General features: G+C 37.2%; 6 protein-coding genes across 6 annotated transcripts; 3 read left to right on the top strand and 3 right to left on the bottom strand.

Moving 5' to 3' along the window:
• Positions 1-473: 473 nt before the first annotated feature.
• MRPS17 (mitochondrial 37S ribosomal protein uS17m) lies at positions 474-1,187 on the top strand (the record flags this gene model as incomplete). The annotated part of the gene is made up of 1 exon (XM_056224907.1): positions 474-1,187. The coding sequence occupies one exon, from the start codon at positions 474-476 to the stop codon at positions 1,185-1,187; it is 714 nt and encodes a 237-aa protein (XP_056078779.1).
• A 316-nt stretch (positions 1,188-1,503) lies between these two features.
• On the top strand, positions 1,504-2,799 carry SMKI13G3090 (uncharacterized protein; the record flags this gene model as incomplete). The annotated part of the gene is made up of 1 exon (XM_056224906.1): positions 1,504-2,799. The coding sequence occupies one exon, from the start codon at positions 1,504-1,506 to the stop codon at positions 2,797-2,799; it is 1,296 nt and encodes a 431-aa protein (XP_056078778.1).
• A 223-nt stretch (positions 2,800-3,022) lies between these two features.
• On the bottom strand, positions 3,023-5,155 carry HSC82 (Hsp90 family chaperone HSC82; the record flags this gene model as incomplete). The annotated part of the gene is made up of 1 exon (XM_056224905.1): positions 3,023-5,155. One exon carries the CDS (start codon positions 5,153-5,155, stop codon positions 3,023-3,025), a length of 2,133 nt encoding a protein of 710 aa, XP_056078777.1.
• Positions 5,156-5,502: 347 nt separating this feature from the next.
• Positions 5,503-8,433, bottom strand: RTP1 (Rtp1p; the record flags this gene model as incomplete). The annotated part of the gene is made up of 1 exon (XM_056224904.1): positions 5,503-8,433. One exon carries the CDS (start codon positions 8,431-8,433, stop codon positions 5,503-5,505), a length of 2,931 nt encoding a protein of 976 aa, XP_056078776.1.
• Positions 8,434-8,669: 236 nt separating this feature from the next.
• ADD37 (Add37p) lies at positions 8,670-9,266 on the bottom strand (the record flags this gene model as incomplete). Its single annotated transcript, XM_056224903.1, has 1 exon — positions 8,670-9,266. One exon carries the CDS (start codon positions 9,264-9,266, stop codon positions 8,670-8,672), a length of 597 nt encoding a protein of 198 aa, XP_056078775.1.
• Positions 9,267-9,653: 387 nt separating this feature from the next.
• On the top strand, positions 9,654-10,541 carry SSO2 (syntaxin; the record flags this gene model as incomplete). The annotated part of the gene is made up of 1 exon (XM_056224902.1): positions 9,654-10,541. One exon carries the CDS (start codon positions 9,654-9,656, stop codon positions 10,539-10,541), a length of 888 nt encoding a protein of 295 aa, XP_056078774.1.
• Positions 10,542-11,843: the final 1,302 nt, after the last annotated feature.

Raw genomic sequence — 11,843 nt, 5'->3', positions numbered from 1 at the left:
TTTCCAGTGAGTAGTAGTTAACTGATTAATAAATCAAGCAGCACTAACACAGAAAAACAACTAAACACGGAAAATAATAATTATTAGGATACGGAAAAAGAGAAAAATGTCTTGCTTATGTTGGTTATATCTCCATTTATACTTGTTGGAGTTCTTTAGGTTAGCTTATCAAAACTCTCCACAACTCGATGCCTGACTTTGATGACTTCTTCAACAACCCTGACTCTAGAAAGGAGGAGTACATTACTACAATAAGAGTCAAATGTCCGGGTAATATAACAAATTCGGGTAACAGAAATGATGTTACCGTTTTGAAGATTTGAATTTCCAAGTACTTTGGGTAATACTATACTAAAGCTAGCACCAATCTATTTAAGAAAATCTACAAGAGAACTGAGCAGGGCTGAGTTCAGAGAGTTCAGAGAGTTCAACTTGGTTTAGAAAGTTCAAAAATTCAAATCAGTTACGTTGTAATGGCCCGTCAGAATTTTTTAGGCTTGGTCGTCTCCCAAGGGAAGATGCAAAAGACGGTCAAAGTCCGTGTAGAAAGAAAAGTCTTTAATAAAAAAATCAATAAGGAATTGTTTCATAGAAGAGATTATCTAGTACACGACGAAGGTGAAATATCAAGGGAGGGTGATTTGGTAAGGATAGAAGCGACGAGACCGCTTTCAAAAAGGAAATTTTTTGCCATTGCGGAGATTATTAGAAACAAAGGTCAACAATTTGCATTATACGAATCAGAAGCTCAATTAAGTGTCGCAAAGGAAGAAGCACAGAAGGCAAAAGAGTTCTTAGACAAAAGATCAGCAAGGGAGAATAAGCTCAACGAAGAAACGACCCTATTACGTGATATTAAAATCATTCAAGATGCATTATCTAAGGGATCGACGCCGAAAGAGTTATCAGAAATTAAACATAGATATGGTATCCAGGATTTTTCGCAGGACACAGTAAGGCAACTGCTGCAACTAGACATATCTATACTAGAAGTTGATGTAGAGAAACAAAGAAGTATGATCGACCGTATTCAAAGTCGTTTATCCGAGTTATTGTCGGACGACTTAAGAGGAAATCAATTTTTAAAAGATCATGGTGTTGAAGATCCTTTGAATTTGAAGAAAAATATCAGAAAGAACTTATTAAAAAAACATGTCATGATGGATCTGCAACAACCAAGTCAGTAATAAAGAAATGGAGAAAAGTCGATTACTCTCTGATTCAGCCGAATCACTATTACTCTGTAAATATATATATGTATATAACTGCAAGGCTTCATTATGTAAATGGCAAAGTAATGCATTTCGAATAGAGATCATTCTAGTGCAAAATAATAAAGTTTTTGACCTTCTACTATTTAACTCATTTTGTCATTTTCAAGCGAAATGGGTTTAAGGTGTGAATAAGTCGCTCGTCCATATCATCAAAAGGAAAGTATTTAAAGTACTTCCATTTTGATTTATCTATAACAGAAAAATCCAGCAAAGCAGTTCTTAATTCTACATGGTCCCATCTCACTTTTTCCTATCTTTCAGGAGAAAGAAATGTATATGTTGGATATGTTTGGAGGAATCCACATATGACTCTACATGGCTACAACACACATGTGGTTGTAACCTACAAATACATAAAAGTTGCTATTTAAGATGGCTATATCAAATACACATCGAACTTTTTCTTTCAGACCCAACCAATTTACCAAAGGGTGCAGATTTACCCATCATTACTAGTCTCAAATGTCTCGTCGATGGGCATCATGATTTCATGACAACCTTTTCCCTGACTGAAATATGGGAGACACGTCCTATTTGGGGACAAAAACCAGTACCCTTTCAAAATGACTACGTGTTCAATTTATTGTCTCTTTATACAAAACGGAATAATCATCCCCCTTATGTGTTAGTGAAATTTGGCGAATGTCCCCAATGTAAGAAAACAAATTTCATAAATAGGCCTACGGTAACCATTCAGTCTCCTGTACTATCCTTATTTTACCAGTGGCAAAAAATTACGCGATACGTGATTCCATTGGGGATCACTAGTTTATTTCTTCTAAATCCTGAAAAGACAAGCTTCGATCTTGGATTGTGGCAATTACGCTGCCTATTTCCCGAAAATGTCCTACGAAATATGTTGAACATAAGCACTACAAAGGCACTGGACGTATATGCACAGACCGAACGCGGTTTATTGAGCATTCCTCTCTCCTCTTCAATCATAATATATGGGTTCTTACATTATTTAAGCAATATCTCAAACGTGAGTGCTAATGCAATACTCTTTAAGTGGGTGTATCTTAACATCGTCAAGACTGCCGGAAACAAATATTATAAAGGGATAGCTTTACCCAAAATAATTTTGTATTCTAACTTGGCCACATTTTGCTACAATTTTAGCTTCAAGAGGCTTCTTGATCTGATTTACAATAAATTGTTAAACAAAGGCGCCAAAAATTTATATCATGGAGATTTTGAAAATGCCAACCATAGCGTCCCCGTTGATGATTTTTTTGTCAGGCGTAGTTGGTATACTATTCTTGCAGAAAAGATAATATGGCCGTTTGTCGGTAAATGTGCAGGTGGTCTTCTATTTAATCTTTTTCTATGGATACAGAAAATGTTTAAAATTGGATGGTCGCCAAATTGCTCTCCTTCGGAGTTTAGAATGATTTTTAATATTATAGGTTGCGGTACAGCCGCCATCGGTTGGTCCAGTTTGAAGCTCTACGCCAATTATAAAAGATGTCAGGAACTTGAAGAAATCAACAGATTCGTTGAAGAAAACTGCAAAGATGAGTAAAAAGAATGTTCCTGGAGGTAAAATGGGCCATTCCAACTATCACAAGTATACGTGTTCCCAAATTTTCATTTTTTCTGTGCATTTAAATTTAAATCAAAGATACTCCTCTTTACAATAAACAGGGATTTCTAAAGTATGCGTGAAAGCAGGTTCATTATTACAAATAGTAAAAATAAGTAAACAAATTTATATAATATATAAGACATGAAGATGATAAAAAGAATTAATCAACTTCTTCCATTTCGGTGTCAGCTGGGACTTCTTCAACTGGAGCTTCGGTGGAAGCTTCTGGAGCAGCTTCTACTTCTTCTTCGTCATCAATATTCAAGCCTAGAGAGATTAACCTATTGATTCTTGAAGCAAAGGAAGTTGGCTCTTCCAAACTGAAACCAGAAGTCAACAAAGCAGTCTCAAATAGCAAGTTGGTCAAATCCTTGACAGTCTTATCTTGAGCACCACCTTCGTCAACTCTCTTCTTCAATTCTTTAATAATTGGGGATTTTGGAGAAATTTCGAAGGTCTTCTTAGAGGACATGTAGGAGGACATGGAAGAATCTCTCAAAGCTTGAGCCTTCATGATTCTTTCCATGTTAGCAGACCAACCAAATTGACCGGTTCTAATAGCGGCTGGAGCGTCCAACAATTTGTAAGAAACAACAACCTTTTCAACTTGGTCACCCAAGATGTCCTTCAAGGCCTTGGTCAATGGTTCGAATTCTTTGATTTCCTTCTCCCTTTCAGCCTTCTCTTCATCAGTTTCTTCCAATTCAAAGTCCTTGGTAATATCAACCAAAGTCTTACCTTCAAATTCCTTCAATTGAGTGAAGGCGTATTCATCAATTGGATCAGTCAAAAACAAAACTTCAAAGTTCTTAGCCTTCAAAGCGTCCAAGAATGGAGACTTTTCAACAGCCTTTAGAGATTCACCAGTGATGTAGTAGATGTTCTTTTGGTGTTCAGGCATTCTGGTGACGTAGTCGGTCAAGGAAGTCAATTCGTCGACAGACTTGGTGGAGTTGTAGCGTAGCAACTTAGCCAAAGCAACTCTGTTTTGAGTGTCTTCGTGGACACCCAATTTGATGTTCTTAGCAAAGGCAGAGTAAAACTTGTCAAATTGCTCAGAGTCTTCAGCAATTTCGTTAAATGATTCAATCAACTTCTTGACAATGTTCTTTCTAATAACCTTCATGATCTTATTTTGTTGCAACATTTCTCTGGATAAGTTCAATGGTAAGTCCTCAGAGTCAACAACACCCTTGACGAAAGATAACCATTCTGGAATCAAGTCTTCAGCTTCATCAGTGATGAAAACACGACGAACATATAGCTTAATGTTATTCTTCTTCTTCTTACTTTCAAACAAGTCGAATGGAGCTCTCTTTGGAATGAATAAGATAGCTCTGAATTCTAATTGACCTTCGACAGAGAAATGCTTAACGTATAATGGGTCTTCCCAGTCGTTGGAAATAGACTTGTAGAAAGCATTGTATTCTTCTTGAGTGATTTCAGATGGGTTTCTAGTCCATAATGGTTTAGTCTTGTTTAATTCTTCTAATTCTTGAACTTCCTCCTTAACCTTTTTAGTTTTTGGCTTCTTTTCTTCTTCTTCTTCATCGACTTCTTCCAACTTTGGCTTTTTGTCATCTTCATCCTTCTTTTCCTCATCCTTCTTTTCTTCATCCTTCTTTTCTTCTTCTGGAATTGGAACTTCCTTTTCAACCTCTTTGGTGACTAAAAGTTGGATAGGGTAAGCAACAAATTCAGAATGTCTCTTAATGACTTCCTTAATTCTCTTTTCTTCCAAGTATTCCAATTGGTCATCTTTCAGGAATAATCTCAAGACAGTACCTCTACCAATTCTTTCATTTACTTCGTCCAAAGTAACAGTGAAAGAACCACCGGCATTGGATTCCCAAATATATTGCTCATCATCGTTGTTCTTGGAGATAACTTGGACTCTGTCAGCGACCAAGAATAAAGAGTAGAAACCGACACCAAATTGACCAATCATAGAGACATCTGCACCAGCAGAGAGAGCTTCCATGAAAGCTTTAGTACCGGATTTGGCAATCGTACCCAAGTTATTAATCAATTCCGCCTTGGTCATACCAATACCAGAATCTCTGATTTCCAAAACTTTTTCCTCTGGTCTTGGTGTAATTCTAATGAACAAATCTGGTTCAGTTTCCAATTGCTTTGGGTCAGACAAAGCCTGGTATCTGATCTTGTCTAAAGCATCGGAAGCGTTGGAGATTAGTTCTCTCAAGAAAATTTCCTTGTTAGAATAGACAGTGTTGATGATCAAACTCATCAACTGAGTAATTTCAGCTTGAAATTCAAAAGTTTCACCAGCCATGTTTCAGATTGATTCTATTTTTTCTATTAATTTCTTAGAACTTTTAAAAAAGTGAATTATCATAAGAAGTAATACACATGTCCGTGTTTGCAAGAGGTGGGTAGTTCACACGTTACTCTTTTTATACAACTCTCCTCCCTCATTATGCCGCGCTTGGTGGAACCTCGAGAAAAATCGAAAAAAAGTTCTTTTACCTTCTAGAAAAAAATGGTAAATACGGGTAACAAATATTATATCGGCGGCTATTCTTTTTCTTTCTTGGTTGCTTTGTTGAACGAAAAAGCAACTGAAAAGGCTGTATATCTTAATTCTATATATAAAAATAAATCTAACTTAAATAGATTGAGCTATAAATTTTTCAGTATGATTAAAAGCTTGTCAATCTGTTCACAAACCAAGTAATCTTCATCTTGATCATGCACGTAAGACAATAGTGTCTTTAACTTATCGTAGTTGTATTCGGCTGGAAGCATATCAAGCCCTGTACTGTACAGCAAATCGTGTATCAGATGTACGGCACTTCTTCTCATTAAAAAAGAATCATCCTTGCCCTTCAAAGATTTAGTTGGTTGCTCTAACTGCAATATTCCAAATGCACAATCCAGCATATCACCGATCCTGTCTGGAAGGGCCTTAGCATTGGTTTGAAGACATATACCTAAGATTGACATGGATGACATACGCCATTTGTTATCCAATGGCGCACTATCATTTGGCCTCACGATATCAAGGCACGTATCTATTATAAGATACGCAAATTTACCTTGGAACAATTCGTTTTGGCATTGAATGTAATTAATGAATACTTCACCGATTTTAAGCACATCATCTAGTTTATTCTTTTTTTTCTTGTTTGCATAAAATTCAACAAGCGGAAGCAATGTAGTTTTTGGCTCTAATTCACATAACTTCGTAAGTCCTTTAATAACGTTGAGGTATATAAAAGGGTCAGAGTTCTTTAAGTAATCTAAGTGTATTTGTAGCACTTTCTCCAGTGAGATCACTTGGGACTTTTTTTCAGCTAGACGTTGTAGTTCTATTAAACCATATGATTTTATCGGTATCAAAGGATCGCTTAGATTACTTATCGCTTGGTCAAGCGCATCCTTATCCATATCGATGTTTAGGTTGCTATTCGTTTTTGTGGCGAGCCTGTTCATTAAAATATTATCTATGGATTCCAATAAGGTACCCACTTCAAGAGCATCAGTGTTAAAAAACGTCAATTTTCTAGAAATAGATTTTAATGTGGGGCTATATTGTGATAGCATAGCGCTCGTCGATTCCGAAAGAACAGTGGACAGTAATTGTAAGATAATTCTGGAAGAGGAGTTTTCGTTTGGATCTAACTTTTCTGCTTCAACTTCTTCTTCGTCGTCAGAATCAACTTCTATTTCCTGTGTTTCATCCTTTCCTTGATCAATATCAATTAATTGATCTATAACGATAAGAACGTCTTTAGGTTTTTTGATAATTTTTGATTTAAATTGTTCGTCCATACGTTCCAATATTTTTAAGTCCATGAGTATTAACGCGTTATCTGACACGCTTGACGTCTCGCTTGAATTTAATGACGAAATTTTCTTACTGTCCTTTGTGTGATGAACCCATCTTTTCAAAACTTCCAAAAATAAAATCGTCAATTGCTCCTCATCATTTAACAACGCTAAAAATTCCATGAACAAATCTATCGAAAGGTCCATATCCCGAAAAAACTGGGACATTTGTGTGTTTTTCGATTCCTTTTCGGAAAGTAGCTCTACTGTATTTGTGTTTTTGACTGAAATGTATGGTAGTTGAGTATCAAGATCAATCAAAAACTTCCATTTCTCATGTTCAAAGTTGAGCAAATTAAGGCTCAACAAATTCAGAATTTGGAAATTACCTGTTACTACTATTAAAGACTTTAATAAGGATAATATAACCTGATAATAATTCGGAGGAGATCCGTTTAGCAAGTTTACACGCTCTGTACGTTTATCCTCTGCAATAGACAATTGATTTATTTTCAATGGATCAAATTTTTGATTTTTCTTCAAAAAAAGGCCATATATCCATATATTTAAGGAGAATTGACCAGGAGAAATGCCATCAATTTTTGGGCAACCAGTAACTAAATCATTCAGTAAATCTATCGAAGAATTCTTAGATAATGATATGAGAACATTAATAGCATCATTTAGTTCTTTTGCCGAATGATCAGCTAACGGAAAGTTGAAGATAATTGAGTAGACCTTTTTAAACAAAAAATCGTGAACAATTCTCCTGTTCCTCATGTAGAACTTGAAGATTAGTCCGTTCAAACAGGTGACCAGTATAGGTCTGTTCACAAAAGTGAGACCATCATAAATTTGTTTGAATAGTTCGGTCAAGTATTGGAGATTTGTCATTGTTCTTGGCTTGCTCATCAAAATTTGATAAACACGATTGAACTTTTCAATGTCAATATCCTCAGCATCTCTCACACCCAAAACGAAATCAACTAAACTGACCAGACCGTTTTCTGGTCTTCGTAACGTCAACGTTGTTAACTTTAGTAATATTGGTTCCCTTACCTTTTCATCTTGGATTGCTTCCACTAGTAAGGTATACACACCAAACAAGGTATAAGTATCTTGAAGATTTTCCAGCTTTGCGATCATCTGTGGAGTGTATTTGCTAGGTAGTTGCATATGTAACACTATAAAGCCTAATACAATGTTTGCATACGCACTACCTTTTAAAATTAGATTTCTCAAATAATCCGAAGACTTGTCATTAGTCAGAACATTATAAAATGCAGTTATAACTTTGGATAACGTATCGTTATTTATGGTGTGCCATCGAGGCGTTTCATATTTTGTGCTCTTTTCTCCCTTCTTGAAAGTATTCAGTCTTTTTGAATCGAATGGAATTTTCATTGTTGCAGGCAAGTTAGCGTCTATACCATGAATAATTAGAAGGTTGATCAGCTCATCCACGTACTTCATATCATGCAAAGAGATGGGCAATAAATTACTTTCGCTATCGACGAGTCTCTGTTGCTGTCCAAGAACTTGAATGTGCAAATTCTCAAAGCTCTGTAAAAGCATTATGACAAATTCTTTGTTGCTCGTGCATTTTATTACTTGATAAACGGAAGAACAAGAATCTGAGTCAGCTGCGTATTCGTTTATAGGAGTTATTATCTTGTTATCGAGATCCTCGAAGAAAACATCTAGGGGCGTCTTTTCGATGAGCTGGGGTTTTTGGTTCAGTATGTCATGTATGTCAATCGGTTGCTTCTTATCTTCGTTCATTTTCGGCCTTCCAATTACTTAATGTTATACAGACAGAAGGTATATAAGTAATTATCAACCATCAACACCATATACTGCTTGAGGTGATGAGCTCATCGTCATTTTTACTTCAATTCCACCAGCAAACTGCGGGTAGCCTCAAATCCCCAACTGCGTAGAACGTATCTTCTACAAAAAAGAAAAGAATGTTATGCATATAATCTACTTCTATTAATAAGTATAAATAATGAAATTGACTATTTCTGGGACTGGTTTTCAAAAAGCTTCAAGAAAGCTGGACACCAATTAGAAATTGTCGTGTCCGTAACCATCCAATGTTTAATGGTTTTTACAGCCGCTTTTTTGTCTGTTTCATCGAAAATCTGCGAGAGCACTATCTTAGTGTGATCGCTTTGTAAAATCTTGGCAATATTTGAATCCAACTTTTTTTTGTAAAAGTCCAGTTCTTTCGATGACAACTTTGAGCCGGGTTCAGAAAGGTTATTAATCTTAGTAAGTAATTCGTCCTCATTGTATGATATTATGTTGTATTGTCTATCAGTATGGCCTTCCACAGATTCGCCCTCACAAGTAGATTCTTGTTGAATGGCAGATACAGGTGATTTTTTCAGCACTGGCGGCGGCGTTGTAGCTGTTTTAGTGTTCCCATAAAGATCGAATACTTCTGTGGCAAGTGTTCCGCTCACGCATCTTTTTGTTTTCGTTCTTGGTTTTGATTTAGGTCTGGGGCCGCTGTTAGGGTCGATTGAGAACAAAACTGTGGGACAATCGTTATACCCTGGCACTTCAGCTTCAAGACAGTTCTGGAAACTTTTCGTTGGTTTAATAGTCATCGTACACAACTGTATGTGAGGGACTAGGCAGGCTTCAAGGCCGACCAATGCTGAACCACTGACGCTCTCATAAGTGCCATATATGTGCGGAAAGAAAGCCAAGCCAAAAGCCTGGTATGTGACATCTTTCTGCCAGCCGAGCCGGGTACTACGCGGCAAGAAGGGTCCTCCTAAACGACGTTGTTATCACCCGGCCGTTGTTTACGAAATGGCCTTTTTTGATGTTTTTAGTTTCAATGGATGGATGAAAAAAACAAGTAAAATGGTATGAGTAAACGGTGGTGGCAGGCTAAATTGCTTACTATACACTTGAAAAACACTGGAACTGCGTGGAATATTGACACATCTACATCCAGAGGACAGCCAGTACACACACACATTGCAAAGATGAGTAACGCCAATCCTTATGGGAACAACAATCCGTATGCTGAAAACTATGAAATGCAAGAGGATTTAAACAATGTCCCCACCGGTCACTCAGATGGCAGCGACGATTTTGTTGCCTTTATGAACAAGATCAATTCGATTAATGCCAACTTGTCCCGGTACGAAAGCATCATTAATAGCATTGATGCGCAGCACAAGGACCTGCTGACTCAAGTGAGCGAAGAACAAGAGATGGAGTTAAGACGTTCTTTGGACGATTATATTTCTCAGGCCACAGATTTGCAGTACCAATTAAAAGCGGATATCAAAGATGCACAAAGGGATGGACTGCACGACCCTAATAAACAGGCTCAAGCAGAAAATTGTAGACAGAAGTTCTTGAAATTAATTCAAGACTACAGGATTATCGATTCAAATTACAAGGAGGAAAGCAAGGAGCAAGCGAAGAGACAGTACACAATTATTCAGCCGGAAGCTACCGACGAAGAAGTGGAAGCTGCTATCAATGATGTCAACGGTCAGCAAATTTTTTCTCAAGCACTGTTAAACGCCAATAGACGTGGTGAAGCCAAGACAGCATTAGCCGAAGTACAGGCGAGACATCAAGAATTATTGAAGTTGGAGAAAACAATGGCAGAATTGACCCAGCTGTTCAACGATATGGAGGAGCTGGTTATTGAACAACAAGAAAACGTGGATGTCATTGACAAAAACGTAGAAGACGCTCAGCAGGACGTAGAGCAGGGTGTAGGCCATACAAACAAAGCCGTCAAGAGCGCCAGAAAAGCCAGAAGAAACAAAATAAGATGCTTGATCATCTGCTTTATTATCTTTGCTATTGTGGTTGTTGTTGTTGTTGTTCCATCCGTTGTGGAAACCAGAAAATAATAGAGCTCATCCACACCCTCCCTGCCACCCCTCAATTCCTTTTATGTATAACCAAATCAATTTTCTATCAAAACTGAAAACCAAAAATTGTAACGTCTTTCCTCTTTCCTCTCTACACCCTCCCATACCCGCCTTTTAACGGCTAGTATTATAATTTTTCCGCAAAAGACAATACCGACTATCTAATAAATAATTTTACTACGTATGTAATTTCGTTCACAAGAATTTTTAACTAAGCCCCCTTTCAAGAAAACTGTCGCCCTTAATATTAGTCCCAATTTTGTAACGAATAAAATACAAATTGGGGTGGAAAAAGGGAATTTTACAACATTATTATTCCAAAAACTAGTTTTCAAAAAGTAAATCGTGGGGGTATGAACAACAATTGTTGTAGTCGCAACTACGGTAATTGGTCCTGAAAGGTGTTCTCCGGGAAAAAAAGAAGCGAAAGAAAAAAGACTCCGAAACATAAGTCCCGGAGCCCTCTTGTCGCCACCTCTCTCTCTCGCCAAGAGAAAAGCAATTTAATGAAAGGCTTTTCTTGATGTTTTTGGGTGTATGTTTACGTTAACAACATCAAGCTAGAATAAAAAATCCCACAACTACGGCATTTCTAGTTCTTACTTGTGCGTTAACCTTCATACGGTTATCGTTTCTGTTTTTGTTCCATATGTTAATAGAGAAAGGAAACTCCACCAACTTTCAACAAAAATGCTACCTATTCTCTTCGCTTTTTATATCGCGCAGTATACTTTTTATCTTCACTTGTTCACGACTGCGATATTGTCTATTACCCGTATCATGGCTTTTTTTGAGGGCTTGCGTGGCTTATGTAAAAACAACTCTGATAAACACACACAAGAGCAACCTCGAGGAGTCCCGCATCGATAACCTGAACGAACTACAGTAGCACTCTCACTTTTAGTGTATGTGTATATTTTTAGTATGACAAGGGGGCAGGAAAGAAAAAGTTTTTGCTTCTAATTGCTTTTTCGTGGTGACCTTTGTGGTAAGTTCAACATCCTTAGTTGATGAGATACTCCTAAGGAGGGAAGGAAAACAATGCTACATGCATGAAAATGCAGTCATTGCCTCAGTCGTTTCTTTTTTCGGGCTTTGTTTTTCTCTTCCATCATATTCCTGAGGGTATCTACTGCTAGTCGGTCTTTCCCCACATAAAAAAAGGAAGAAGGAACTTCCGGTGCTCCTTCAGGAGCCTCGTAACTGATGCTTTTTTTTCTCAGATTAAGATAAAAAAAAAATAAACCCCGGTAGTAACTTCTCGAGCCATAGGGTCCTGCA

This window comes from Saccharomyces mikatae (genome assembly GCF_947241705.1).
Source record: "Saccharomyces mikatae IFO 1815 strain IFO1815 genome assembly, chromosome: 13".
NCBI classification, from domain to species: Eukaryota; Fungi; Ascomycota; class Saccharomycetes; order Saccharomycetales; family Saccharomycetaceae; genus Saccharomyces; species Saccharomyces mikatae.
Note: the sequence above shows the minus strand (reverse complement) of the source record. Positions and strands in the feature narration are given on the sequence as shown.